The sequence below is a fragment of the Etheostoma spectabile genome, chromosome 17 (genome assembly GCF_008692095.1).
Source record: "Etheostoma spectabile isolate EspeVRDwgs_2016 chromosome 17, UIUC_Espe_1.0, whole genome shotgun sequence".
NCBI classification, from domain to species: Eukaryota; Metazoa; Chordata; class Actinopteri; order Perciformes; family Percidae; genus Etheostoma; species Etheostoma spectabile.
Window position 1 is genome coordinate 3,792,838 of NC_045749.1, and position 15,149 is coordinate 3,807,986.

Below are 15,149 nucleotides of genomic sequence, written 5' to 3' on the forward strand. Positions count from 1 at the left end.
AGAGCCGGTCTGACTCAACTCTCATCTGGTACGATACTTTATGCCATAAACCGTTTAAATCTGAGCGTGCGTGACTCAAATCTGCACTCCACATCGGGGAGTGACAAACTCGTACGAGATAGTTGTACTCCCAGTTACAGTTTTGACGTCACACACACATAAACAACAATGGCGCTACAGATGCTGTGAGAAAAAGTATAAATAGGCAACGTAGAGTAATTCCACACATTGTAATCAAAACACTACACATACAATTGTGTACTACTACAGGTTATGTTTATTAAAAGAAGCCCAAAATATGTTGGCGACTAGAAATTGCTAGTATCAGCTCAACGTCAACTTTAGTTAGCCGCTAGCTAACGCTAATTAGCAGGGTTTGTGATGACTTTGCCCGGAACGTTACGAAGTTGTGAGTCGTGTCTTAAAGTTGTACCTTACAGGATAAAAACTGTCTGGAAAGCAGCATAAGTCAAACGTGGGATTTTTGATGCATACGTTACTTTATTTGTGACCCTGATTGATTTACAGCAACACACTTACAAAATCCAATTAAACTAAACTTGTTTAGCAACAACACACTATTATGTTACAGTCTCTCTCAGTACTTTAGTACACGCACATCACATAGAAACTCAGACATTTTTGTTCATGCACACAAAAACACACACACACACACACACACCTTCACATTGGCACAGGCAGGCACTCAACTCCTGATGGACCTAATGTGAATTACATGAAGGTAAATGTGGTGTCAGTTTCACAGAAGACACACAGATAGAAATATATGCACATAGTTTCTCTCTTTGTTGGAGATTATGCTTAAGCTGAAAAGTTCAGAGATCTTGTTTTTCTCTCACTAGACAAGGCAACAAAAATATCAGATCACAGCATCAGTTTGACATTAGTGCGGTCTTTTTTCCTGCTTATATGTGCATATATCACACTATATCCCTCTATCTTCTACAACCCTGCCAACACGCTGTTTACTTCACGTTAGATCACAAATCAGCAGCAACATAACAGGAAAACAGTAGTCAGAGTGTTGGTGGTGCTGCCAAACAATCTGTAAACAGTTTAGTAGTGGTTATGCCTTGCAGCCTTTACTCATAAAATTTGAGTCAGTTTTGCGTACAAGACATTTTAGGATTTTGAACATATCAGTTTGTATCAGTCTTTTCAAAGTGTACAAGATAAAATAAAAAAATTCAAATGGACAAGTTTTAGATAAAGGGCTCTGGTGAATTTCTAATGTTTCTCTCTCAACGTGTTTTAAGAAACTTAACAGGTTTATTTGGGATCAGTCTCCTTAAAAAAAAGACAATCATGTCTGAATTGTTCAAACAGACTGAAGATTTAGCATCTGCACAAATGTACCTCCCTGGCTGAATGATGCCATTTAGTGGCGTGACTCCAATCAGTCGCACACACATTTTCAAGTTTCAAACTGACAGCGGCAACAAGATTACACAATAGAAGATAACAAACATCTTCCGCAGCATCATCACAAGACAAATATCCAGTGAGTTCCATATTAAATGAAAAAAATGTGAAGAATGTTATTATTCAGTCAGTGCAAAAGGTTCAGTGCTGAGTAGACGTCTGTACTGCTCTGAGTCATGCAAATCGTCAACGTAGACCAGAGTGGTTCAAAGACACAACGTGCAAAAATATCAAATACTCAAATAACAGGCAGATTCTAATTGATTTTATGTCATCTGGACGAAAACGTGACAACATAAAACAGAACGAGCGGGCAAGAACGCCATTGGCTTTCAGTGAACAGCCTTGCAGCTCATTGGCAAACACAACAGTACGATCAGTTTCACTGGTCTGCTCACCACTTGCAAGCAAATGCCACATGAATAATATGATAACAGGCTGATGGATGGCAACCGGTCCTTAAAAGCATGTTTATTTGCCCTTTAGACATCGGAAATGTAAATTTCACTGGCATACAAGAATCCAGTAAAAGAAAAAAAACAAAAAAAAGAAATCACTTTTTAAATCTCAAGATGACCAAAATCCCAAAAGCCAAGCAAAGTCACCTCAGTTGAGAGCAGTGGACAGCATTTGAACCAAAACGTTTATAAAAAAATAAATGAAAATGAAAATAAGGCGAGAAGACATGGTCCGGAGCCAGGAGAGGTACACAGCAGGGAGCACTCGTTTCCTCATCTTATTCTTTCTTAACTGTCCACAACCCCAATCATTACTTTCCCAGTGTCAGTTTGTTCAAATTGACATTTTAAGGCATAAAGCTGTAGTGCGTAGTTTCTGCTGCCCCCATGAAGAACTCTAAGTAATGGCAACACTGTCGGCGCGCCCACATGATACAAGCCTTCCGTGATCATGCACATGCCTCCACCCCTGTTCCATGCAGTTGTCAATATGCAAAGACGACACAGAGGATTAAAAATACATGATGGACTCTTCACAAGAGGTAAATATTAGTGCTGTCAAACGATTCAAACATTTAATCGCGATTAATCGCACATTTTTTTGTCCCTTGATTTCTTTTTGTCCCATTATTTTTTCTCATTTTAATGCTCTTCTCAATGTGGAAAAGTGGATCGACTCGCTTTGTGCAAATGTTTTTTTATTGAAAACAACATTGGCATTTAGCCTACTGTAGTGTTAAATTTCACACGTAACATTCTCACTTGGAGCCAACAATCTCTCACACAGTGTAAGTGCGATGATCGCTCAGTTCACAACGACAAAACACACAGATCACTTTGGTCTTGTCAATGGAACATTTGGCAACTTTTAAAAAAGTAAAATCTTCATGGCATCCATTTCAGCGTCTCGTGCTCATCATCCACTCAAAACGTAACATTACTACTCTTTGGCAGGCTCGCAAGCCCAAACAAGTGTGTGCGGCGTGCCTGTTGTTGTGTTTCCGGTCTAGCTAGATCCGGTGTGGTGTTTTTCTAACGTTACCAGTTGACGTTTAAATTGACGCCGTTAAAATGGGTTTGTGTTAATGCCGTTAATAACACGTTTGACTGACAGCACTAGTAATTATCTTTACTGAAGCTTATGTGGTAGAAAATCACCGTACGCCAAAATCTTCTGAGCATAGCCATCCTGAGATATAGAGTGTTTTTTGGAGCTGATTAGCTTTGTAGCAACTCATTTGGCAATGGCTTGAATATAACGGACGTTTAATAATATCAAAAAGTTACGCACTAGGGCTTTAAACTTTTAATCAAAATGTTGCCAAAGCATCAAGCATCACCATGTTCTTTCATGTGTTTAATGGCTCTCATGTTACCAGTCATTATTACCTTCATTTATTTTTCTTTTTCTTCAACTAACGCCACATGAAGCCTTTGGAACCAGATTCTTTCGAATTTTGGCGACAGGGTGAAGTCAATGTGGACAAGCAGGCGGCAACCACCGTAAATAGCCTGAGACACCTGTCAATCAAAGCAAACACATCTTCAAATATACCACTTCCTCCGCCTCCTATCTACTCACTTCCTCTCACATGATCTGGGACCATCCCTCCCCTTTCCCCCTCTCTCTCCTGTGTGAAGTGGTAGAGCAGGGAGGGTTCATCCCTGAAACTTTGCTGGCCCGTCAGGTGAGCCAACATTCCTCCCTGCTGAAGTTGGACGGCGTACAGTCGCGCCTCGGCTCGCCCTGCACACAGGCCTCGCTTAACCAGCCAGTCCACCAAGTCACTGCCCCGAAACACATTATCATAACGGGACTGGGGATGTGGATGGAGATGAGGTGGACTTAAAGCAAGACCATGCTGGTGTAGGTGATGGGGATTATCTGGGTCATGAGCTTGGTTAGACCGGAGCTGGGGAAGCTCCTCCTCTGGAATATCAGAGTTGGAAATATGTGCTGGGTTTTTATTCTCTGGCTCAAGCCGAGGTCGGGATGGAAGCAAACACTGGCCGCAGGATTCAGTTGAATCAATCTGGTGCAGATTCTGCGGCTCGTAGTTTAGTTGCTCCTGAAGATCCTGATGCAGGTGTAGGTACTGGGGCTGATGGGAGGGGGAATGTCTCAAGGTGCCATTCTCCTCCTGTAGTCCTCCTTCTCCTCCAAACCTGTCATTATCAGAGGAAGGATTCACCTGTTGAAGCGCTCACACTCTCTCCTGAGCCACTTTGGTATGAGAAGAAAGAAAAGGGAAAAATGGCAGGCAAAGGGAAGCAGGGAGAAATGAATGAAATATGAGGGGAAGAAAGTAAAGGACAAGAATTAATAAAGATAAGAAAGGAATAGTGGAAATAATTGAATGTGTTAGAATAAAGGAAAAGCACCAAAGATCAACAGCATCCAGAAATAATGTTTTTTAGTTAGTTGAAATTATATGTTCAACAATTAAAACATTTTAACATTTCACATTGCTTACTGCTAAAAAGTAAACAAGGGAAACAAACAAAATAGTTAATAGCTAATTTAGCTATTTTCTGTTCTTGAGAATTAGACTATTACTATTTCTAGAGTTGTGTGGCAGTAACAGCTGTCACAGCTAATGCTTCTTGGAAATATTGATATATCTGCAAAATGAAGCATGTACTGCAAAACATCAGTTACTACAGCAAAACAAATCAGCCAATAGAAATCATGCAAAGAGGATGCAGAGAAAAATCAAAAGGAAATAAAATAATAACACAACAGTAATAATGTGGAAATTAACAGAATTCATCTGGCAGCACACAGCCAAGCAGCTCAGATCCAAAAGAGAACAAAATCAAAGCTGGAATAAAATCTCCTTTCCACAGGTACTGTATATAACTCAGCTGCATTTCCCCTTTAACAGGAAAATAAAACAACAGGCAGAAGATGTACGGATTTCATGTTCATGTGCTCTCTAAAGAGAAGAGAAAACGTATTGTATGACACATAAGGCACACAAACCCGTACTCGTACCTGCGCGTGTGCACTATGTCTTGTACACACTGGTCTTTGTGGTAGCGGACAAACTGGGTACAGGTGAGTCGGACCTCCTCTGGTACAGCGGAGGGACTCAAATCCTCACTGTCCCTGCCCTGCCACAGCCCCAGCAACCTGACACAGACACAAACATTGTTCTAGTTCAGTGTTTCTCATTTGATCTCAAATAAATCTACAAAACATTCTGAATGAGATAGATAATCTGCTGAAGTCTCCCTCACCTCTTCTTGAAGGGCAGGATGATGAGGTGTCTGTCCAGACCAAAGATCCCAAAGGACAGGAAACCCTGGGACAAAGAAACAGAAGAATAACAGTTACTGTTAGGGATGGCCGATACGGAGAAAACCAAATATCACGATATTCTTAACCAAATACCAATATAATATATTGTAGGGTTGACAATTGGTGCTTTAACAAATGTTATTTATATAAGGTCATGTTTGATAAATAATCATCAGAAATGTTGATTTAATTACTAAGTGGGTACAGCCAAATAATAGAACAACTAGAACAGTCTGGTAAGTTTAGAAAAATTTACTCTAATGCAGCCTTTAAAACCAGTATTGGACAACACTTGCCATATTATGATATCCAAAATCTAAGACGATATCTAGTCTTATATTATGATATTGATATAATATCGAAATATTGCCCAGCCCTAGTTACTGTAAAGTCAGACGTATTATTTCTGCACTTGTAACAGATCATCTTAATACATTTAACGCACACACTACACTCAGTGGTACCTGTCCATAGTTTGCCACGGCACAGAAGAACTGTAGTTCGAGGTAAAGTCTTCCTGGATCTTTGTTGAACAGCCACCACAGACAGCTGGACAGGTTCTGTTCATATATGTACATACACAGACATTCACAAATCAGACATGTATCTTAACAGTACAGATCTCTGCTTACCATATTTAGTTCATACAAGTCAGCCAGATAAAATAAAAGTGTTTTTTAACTCCAAAAACATACTATCCCTCCATCAGCATTAACGTGCTTCCAGTATCTGGATAGAGTCTATGACCCCATTTTCACCATTTTCACATCCGTTCTGCGTGATCAGATCACAAGTGGACAGCGCTAAGTACAAGAGAAAAAACTCACAAGACACATTAAGATTGGACTGCAAAAAGCGCAATGTGAATTTAAACTGAGTGTTTAATTCATAAGAATGACGCCAATGTCTACAAACTTACTGACTCTCAGAGCGACAAACAGGCGGGCTGCCACTTGATGTCTCCGACGGCACAGCTAGTTATGCACCCAGTTATGACGCTAAAGGAGACGACCAACCGCGTGTTATATGTGTGAGTGGAAATACATATGCTAGCCTACATTCAAAGTATTTCTCTTGTTAAAGAAACCACTGAGTGAAACATGCGTTTTGGATGTTATTATCATATTCTGTTAGTATCGTGACAATGTTTTTGTCCTACAAACCCCAATTCCAATGTTTGTCCAAAGTTGGGACATTGTGTAAAATGTAACTAAAATCAGAACACAATGATTTGCAAGTCGTTTCTAAACGATATTCAATTGAATACACAAAGACAAGATATTTAATGGTCAAACTGATAAACTGTTGTTGCAAATATTCACTCATTTTAGATTTGATGCCTGCAGCAGGTTCCAAAAAAGCTGGGACAGGGGCCACAAAAGATCGGGAAAAGTTGAGGAATGCTCAAAAAACACGTGTTAGGCACATTCCACAGGTGAACAGGTTAATTGGTCATGATTGGGTATAAAAGAAGCATCCCCAAAGGCCCAGTTTTTCACAACCAAGGATGGGGTGAGGTTCCGAACAACTGCGTGAGCAAATAGTGCAACAATGTTTTGCAGCGCATAAAGCAAATAATTTAGGGATTTCATCATCTACAGTCCATAATATTATCAAAAGATTAAGATAATCTGGAGAAATGTCCGCACGTAAGCGACAAGGCCAAAAGCCAACATTGAGTGTCTGTGACCTTTGATCCCTCAGGTGGCACTGCATTAAAAACCAACATAATTATTTAAAGGATATTACCATGTGGGCTGCTGAAAGTTAAAACTGTACCATGCAAAGCAAAAGTCATGTGTCAACAACACTCAGAAATGCGCCAGGATCTCTGCACCCGAGCTAATCTGAGATGGACTGATGTAAAGTGGAAAAGTGTGCCGGGGTCAGATCAGGTCATATCCTCCGGGCCAAAGAGGAAGAGGACCATCCAGATTTTTATCAGCGCTAAGTTCCAAAGCCATCATCTGTGATGTATGGAGTTGTGTTAGTGCTCATGGCATGGGTAACTTGCACATGTGAAGGCACCATTAATGTTGAAAGGTACATACAGGTTTTGGAACAACATATGCTGCCATCCAAGCAAAGTCTTTTTCAGGAATGTCCTTACTATTTTCAGCAAGACAAGGTTAAGCCACATTCTACACGTGTGGGGGTACTAGACTGGACTGCAGGCCTAGCTCCAATTGAAAATGTGTGGCGCAAGTATAAAGCACAAAATACGACGAAGACTCCAGATTGTTGAGCAACTAAAGTTGTACATCCAGCAAGAATGGGAAAGTAAGATCCGATCATAAGTGGTCACTGAGGACGCATTTTGGGAAACAAATTCTGCAGACAGGTAAAAAAACACAGGTACAGCTTATCACTCAGATCGGATTTAAATACCAGGCTAGAATAGGCCCTATGTGTGAGTTTGTCTGACTCCTTTTGTACTTCCTGCTAACTGCACGCACGCACGCACATGTATCCTCACCGCTAGCAGGCTGATAAAGAGCAGTAGACAGAGAAGAACATGTCGGACTGTCTGTGTATCATCAGTGGTTTGAAGCCCAGGTGGCGGCAGGTTCAGCGGCTGCTCAGTGGAGGAAGACTCCTGCTGCCCATCACACAGCGTCCCACTGTGGCCTGGAGAGGAAAAGAAACATAACTTTCAAAAAATTCCAGGATGATTGGAGATTTTTTTTTGCTAGAAGTAAATGCCTTAATCCCAGTGCTCAAACTAACAAAGGCGAGGATGCCAATTCTAATTTAAGACTGCAAAATTAATCTCAATTTTTCTTTGCAGACTATTCGTATGCAGACTATTGCTGGTGGCTTGCTTTGGTTTCTGTGTTAGCTTGGCTTGATTTAGAAACAATACTGAATGGAATGTAGGATATCGCTACCAACAGGTCATGCAAACAAAATGTCACAATTTATATTCAACAGACAGAAAATTCAATTATTAAATTAGTGTTTGTTACTTGTGCTGTTTGTGTGCTCCCTTTGCGTAGAGGCTATCATGTCAGGTATGGGCTGGAGAGGAGAGAAACTGTGGAGGTCTGGCAACACAACAAAGACAGTACAAATAATTATATGTCCATCAAATGGTTAGTGTTGTATGGTTTAAGTTAAGGACTCATTTCAACTGTGCTAATATTCTCTACTAAAACCCTGTCACCATTGTAATAAAGTTGGCTTACAATCAGTCCAGATTTTTGTTTTCAGGCAAATGGTATTGGGATTTCATCTGTATCAACACAGATTAGAGCTACCTGAGTTGATGCTGCAGGCAGGGGAATTTGCCATCTGCGGCTGTGACTGTTGTTGTGAATCCTCCAGGCCACAAGGGGCCCTCAGCTCATCATTGATGCCTGTTACTGCAGCTCTGTTCAGGGCCTGATAGCCGCTCTGCTCCCTGTCCCCCTGGCTGAGGCCCATCAGAGATATTGCACCAAGCACCAGGCAGACTGCAAGCACCACTGCAGTGCTGATTATCTGGAGGAAGAAAGAACAGAATGTGAATGAAACTTACTGGACTACTTGAGTTGAGTTTTACATTTGATTTATATAAAATTCCTAATTATAAGTAAAAGTAGAGATCTCCTTGACAGATTTAAATAGAAGCTAAACAGACTCGAGCAGAGCAGAAGAAAGAGAAGCCAGTCGAAAATACATAATGTAAATCTAACGACTAAATGTTTTTCTGACCTGAGCTCTACCATAGAAGAAGGCAGAGTCTATAGTATCAGTCCTCTCTCCTGATATCAGAAGACCTCCAACCATCAGGAAGGGAACCCTACATGAGCACACACGCACGCACGCACGCACGCACGCACGCACACACGCACACACGCACACTTGTTATGCATGCGTTAATATATGCAATCCCAGTCAAGTAATTTAAATGTGGCAAAGTCAATTTTGTTTTTAAATTGATTTTGGATGCAGGCCTGTTGCTTTGCCCAGTAACATCAAAAATGTTTTCAAAGAAAATCTTGAAGTGTTTGGGTGTGCTGACCTACCCCCAACCCAAAATCATGAATATTCCTGGTCGGAGTCTCAGCAGATTATTTCTGTTAGTCAGGGCCAGACAGAGAGGGATTAATCCTAAAAATAAAAAAAAAAATAAAAAAACACAGGACAAAGCACCAGCATGTTGGTAATTTTAGTATCGAGTCAAATGTAAATGTAGTCAAATTGATGGAAACTGATGTGTTCTATACAGCTCACAAATGCACACACTTACCTGTCCAAATGTAGGTGCTGTACAGAGACCCATAGAGCAGAGTGAAGGTGAGAATCTTGCTGAGCAGATTATCCTCTTGTTTCACCAAGAAGTTCCACAAGATCATACTGACACACACTAAAAACTGGAGTAAAGTAGGTTAAGGTAGAATGGGAAAGTGAATATGAGGAGCCAATGTAAAAACATTAAATAAACAATAAATAAACATTTAAATAAACAGAGATGCACATGCTCTACAACACTCACAATCAATACAATAAATAAGATGTTTTAAGCTTTAGATCACTCGAGTTGTGACTGACCTGAGCCAGGAAAAGGTTTAAGGCAAAAAGGTGAGGTAGTTTCTTAAATTTCCTGCTAAGCAACATCACCACTATAGTCCATACCTGAGAGAAGACACAGACACATGATCATACAATTTGTATTTCTGAATTTGGGAAGTGTTGAATTATTTAACATGTGACCCACATACATCAGTAACAACTTGCTGCCCTTAAACTCTAACTGCTGCTTACATGTTATCTAACCTAATGAAGACTGAAAAATAGTTCTTGCTGTTTTCATTCTTAATCATATTCTCCAAGATATGCCTGCACACATACTTACCAGTGCTACCAGGCTGACAATGCTGATGTTGAAGCTAACGTTTTCAAGTTCTTTCACCAGGGGGGTCGGGTCCATTAGAGGGATTGTTAATAACCAGGCCGACACGTACATGATCGGTGCAGACAGAAACGTACTGATTACCATCCCCGATGTTACCTAAAGAGAGGACAAAGAGAAAACAAACCCCACTAAAATAGATACAATGACCTTCAAAAATGTATCTGGTGCTTTTTAATTCCAAGAAATAAACATATTTCCTACTCTTACACCTTTTTCCAGATGAAACTAATGACTATATAAATTATAATAATATATATTAAAATATCAGTTAAAGGACCAATGTGTAGGAATTTCTCCCATCTAGATCTGAGATCATATGTCGCAATCAACTCTCTTGCACCACGCAGTTCTAAGTACGTACTACAGTTTGTGAAATTAGGATTTTGAACACGTGTGGTCCTCCATGTTTCCATCTTTAAACTGGCCGTGGCCGGGAAGCGACGATACCCATTAGCAGATTAGCAGCACTTGTGAGTTTATCATGTGACAGCAAAAACGCAAAAGGCGGAGCAGTATATCCTGTATGTCCCTTACAGGCTAACGTATTTTAAGATGGCGCATGAATGTGGAGCGTCTACCCCAGTCCATGCGAATGGAAATGTAAAATTTCAAGCCAATAGGAATACTTGGAATTGATGCTGGTGGTAAATATTCATGAAAAAGTGCAACGCCAATTTTGATGGGCCTTTAAGTAAACACAAATATTAGTCGGCAATTAGCAAACAAAGCTATCTTGTGTTTCTACTACACAATTCCCAAACTTAAAAACTTAACTTCTCTTAATTTATAAAAGGGTTCTGAAGTCCATGTTGACAGTGCTTATTTCCCTCATTGAATAAATTGAACGTTGAATTGAAAATAAAATGCACCAATTAAAAAATGTGAAGTTTCTAGAAAAAAAATTTTAACTAACAAAAAATCTCTGAGCGTATTTTGCAATATGTCACAGCCTTGCGCGAAGAGAGATCTGATGTCCAGGTTGACAGTGCTTATTTTTCTAATGGGAAATTGACACAAAATCTTGTTCATTTACAATTACATGTAACGGGAGCAGAAGAATGTGACTGGATGGTGTCCTGGCATGGGGAATGAATACTGAGTATTGTCAACTAAGTTGAAGTCGTTAAATAGCAGACTACTAGCAAATAATTGTAATTTTCTTGGCTTGTTTATATGTGACAGTGTTCCTTTAATGGCTTATTCTGATTCATGTGACCTGACCAGGAGATAGGTATTTGCCTCATCATTTTGCCACACCATGATGATGCCTTGTTTCAAAAACAAGTCAAAACGCTTCCAGCATTGCTTCAAAGCTTAAAACTATATTTTTAAGTGTGCATTACACAAAGGGTGCTTGAATTGTCTCTTAACCTCTTCTATTTTATTATAATGTTTTAAATATCATGTTGTTGCTTCAGTCTTATACAAACTAATGTCTTGCTAATTGCTGTTTTGAGTAGGATTACTACATCAATGGTACCTACCACCTCTAGTTCGATGTTGTAGTGTGCAGCATAGATGGCCACACTAGGTGCGGTTGGAAAGACTCCATAAAGGAAAGCAAAGTTAGACAAACTAGTGTGGTTGGCACTCGTGCTGTTCACTCCTACATCAAGAAGATCCACCATGTCTTTACAGACCAGCGGCATCACCAGGCTGGAGAGAAGACGTAGAGAGACAGAATTCATAAAACTTAATTGAAGACCAGTTGTTCAACAGTCCTAGTTAATTAAGATAACACAGGGATGTATGAAATCCTTAATACAACAGCCTTGTGAAAAATACTTATATACTTAAAAGCTTATAATTTTCTGCTTTTGTGTCACGGAGGAGGTAAATACTATTATTATTTTAAAAAACTAAATATGTAGTTATATACAGTAGGGTTGCACAATATGAGGAAAATATGCAACTTCAGCATTTCTGCTGCTTTCAGTATTCTGCTAAAAAACAACAAATTGCTTGTTGGAGTTAAAACAAAGGAAATCATTTCCAACTTTCTTTTATTGAATAAATTGAACATTGAACTGAATATAAAAAAAGGCACCAATTAAAAAATTAAGGAAAGTTTAACTAACAAAACATCTGAGCATATTTTGCGATATGTCACATATATATATATATATATAAAATATACAGTATGCTGCAAGTAAGGCCCCCCTACATTGTATCACACGCCATCCCAGTTTTCTTACAGTTTGGCTGTGATGAGGAGAATCAAGGCCACTCCAGTGTCTCTGGTTAGTTTTCTAAGCTGGCCGACCTGCCCCAGAAACAGAGAGGTTACTCAACTCTTACCACATCCTTAATGTTTAATCATCGCTAAAACAATAAATTATACTTAACTAAAAAAACTGAATTATGTGGTCAATCAAAATGAAATATGATTAACCTAAATTTACAGTAAGGCTTAAAACAAGATTGAACAACACAAAGAAAACTACCATAGTGAGGCCGAGGTAAAACAATGCCGCCCCTCCAAAAGAGTTAGCCAAGCCATCTATGAACTGTGATAGCACAGCAGGGATCTGCTGGCCCAGGGCAAAGTGGGAGATGATTCCTACTATCACCATGAAGACTATTGGGTTCTTCAACACCTGCGAGGTGACAGAACAAGGGTTAAATAAAATAACTTCAAGCGTTACGTTCCTCAAACCAAGAAAACATTATTACAACATCTAAAGGGTGTAAAAGGTGTCTTACACATGCTATGATTTGTTATTCTCAAAAACCCAAATATATACAATACCTGTAGGACTACAACTCCCAGGATGCCAAGTGTGCTGTGTGAATGGCTGGCCTGCTTCCACTTCTGCACCTCGCAAAGAGCAAAGCCGATGGGATTGAGGAGCATGAGGGAGACCGGGGCAACTAGATAGATGTACTGGAGGTACTCTGGATATGTGCTCCGATACAAAGCATCAACTAATAATACACAGAGAGAGAGGATGCATGCTCTTTGTGTCTTAAATACAACATTTCTCATCACTGACATTTGTATAGATTACATTAGTGTTTAGTGTTTTCTGTCCGCCTCACCTATGGGGTATCCTAAGGCAAAGTCATTGCTCTGAGTAGCGAAGATGGCGTACAAGCCAGCCTTGCTGTACCTGCATTCTGGACTGGCCACCATCAGAGTCAGCACACACACCAGCACAAACACAGTCACCTACACACAAAATGGGAGCACCAAAGTCGGGTCATGGTGTTAGGGATGTTAAGGATCTTCTCAAAACCACAATGATATAAAATAGAAAGTACATACACACAAAAAAAGGTTTTACCACACACACAGACGCACTGACACCAACCTTAGCGACCAGGACACTCCAGAAAAACGCCCAGATGACGTCTCCAAAGTCCAACAGCACCATGTTTTTAAAGAGCAGAGCTGGAAGCGCAAACTTAGACACAAAGTTCCCCAAACCCTTTGCCTGGCTCTGTGTGATGATATCTGCCCTACGGGTAGAAATGTACGAAGTAACCATAAACATACATTAAAGCCATATACATATTTTCATTGGGTATCTCTGAAATTCCTGCATGCAGCAGAACCAAAATATGCCGGCTGCATACATGTAAAACTGAAGGAGTCTTTATGTAACTCAGACATTTGATTGGGGGCTCCTTTTTATTTACACACTATGAGCAAAGCCATTTTAGGGGGTCAACTGAAGCCACCCACACACACACACACACACACACACACCCACACCCACACCCACACACACACACACACCAATTCAAATGGATCATTAACAAGTGTGTAACTGTTCTTGCACAGCCCTACCTGCCAGCTATGTAGCCACACAATATGATGCCAAAGCACTCAAGGAGAGCCGGGAAAAGCTTGTCGATGGACATGTGGGGCCCCATAGCAGAACCTGTGAGGGTATTGTGGGATATGTTCTTCCCATGGATCAGAACATAGCTGTTGGTGGTCTCCATGGTGATGATGGGTTTGGGGTCAGAGTGGTGAGATGATGGCTAGGGAGTATCAGCACTCTGGCGGATAGAAAGGGTGGAAAAACATCAGTCGCAGGAGTAGGTGAAAACAGGCAAGATCAGAACGCAGCAGGTGGGCTTCTCACTGGTTTTAACAAACAACATCACCCCCCCCCCCAATCCTGGCTTCTCTCCATTGGCTCCCTGTTGGATTTAGAATTCATTTTAAGGTTTTATTGATCACTTAACGCTCCTCTGGGTCTGGCTCCAAGCTATATAGCAGAGCTGTTGAGCCCAGATGAGCCAGTGCACAGCTTTAGACCTCAGATGGGGCCCTATTGGCCATCAGGACCGCTTTACTTTGGAATGACCTCCCTGAGGAGAGAAGGCTTGCAGATTCAGTGAACTCTTTTATATCACTTTACAAAACTCATTTTGGTCACTCTTTCTTTCTTATTGTTCTTTACTTCAAGGTTTTTATTTTGTTTCAAGGTTTTTCCTGCAGAGAGGAATTTGGCGCCCCCCAAAGGAAAATCCCCAGAACCAAAATGACAAGAATTGAGAATAATAATAGCAATTCAAATCTTCTCTGAAGGTGTTTAAGAGCAATTTACCAAACAACCCTTGAATAAGCAGAACATAAACTAGAATATAAGAGTACATTAGTTTTATTGCAGAGTCAGGCTGTACCGGACTCTCCTAGTGATTTATTTCAATTTTAATTTTTTTAACTAGTTTTGTTAACTGGGGTATTATTTACTCAAGCATAATATACATTTTTGTTTATCAAAATGTCAGAAACAACAGGAAAATGCATAGATTTCTGTTAAATAAGGTAACACAGACTCATTACTTATTTACTGAATGTGGCACGATTATGCTTACTGCCCCCCCAAAAGGCCCATCCTAAGCCAGGAAAGACTGTTTTATAGTTTTTTAGGCCATTATTTGATAGGATAGCTTAGACATGAAAGGGAAGAGAGAGGCGGAATGACATGCAGCAGGTCAGAATCGAACCTGCAGCTGCTGCAACAAGGACTGAGCCTTTGTACATGGGGTGCACACTGTACCAGGAGAGCTACCCTCTTAAAAGCTTTTTTTTTTT

General features: G+C 40.2%; 1 protein-coding gene across 1 annotated transcript in view; it reads right to left on the reverse strand.

Moving 5' to 3' along the window:
* Positions 1-809: 809 nt before the first annotated feature.
* Positions 810-15,149, reverse strand: part of gpr155b (G protein-coupled receptor 155b) — a 15,203-nt gene continuing 863 nt past the window's right edge. The window contains 20 exon segments of the mRNA XM_032541846.1: positions 810-3,515; positions 3,518-4,067; positions 4,897-5,034; positions 5,142-5,206; positions 5,667-5,762; positions 7,679-7,830; positions 8,169-8,246; positions 8,460-8,682; positions 8,896-8,983; positions 9,210-9,294; positions 9,434-9,557; positions 9,736-9,819; positions 10,040-10,195; positions 11,584-11,755; positions 12,295-12,362; positions 12,544-12,696; positions 12,849-13,024; positions 13,139-13,268; positions 13,411-13,558; positions 13,890-14,104. Coding sequence (XP_032397737.1) covers positions 3,480-3,515; positions 3,518-4,067; positions 4,897-5,034; positions 5,142-5,206; positions 5,667-5,762; positions 7,679-7,830; positions 8,169-8,246; positions 8,460-8,682; positions 8,896-8,983; positions 9,210-9,294; positions 9,434-9,557; positions 9,736-9,819; positions 10,040-10,195; positions 11,584-11,755; positions 12,295-12,362; positions 12,544-12,696; positions 12,849-13,024; positions 13,139-13,268; positions 13,411-13,558; positions 13,890-14,047 — 2,880 coding nt within the window. The 5' untranslated portion in view covers positions 14,048-14,104 and the 3' untranslated portion in view covers positions 810-3,479.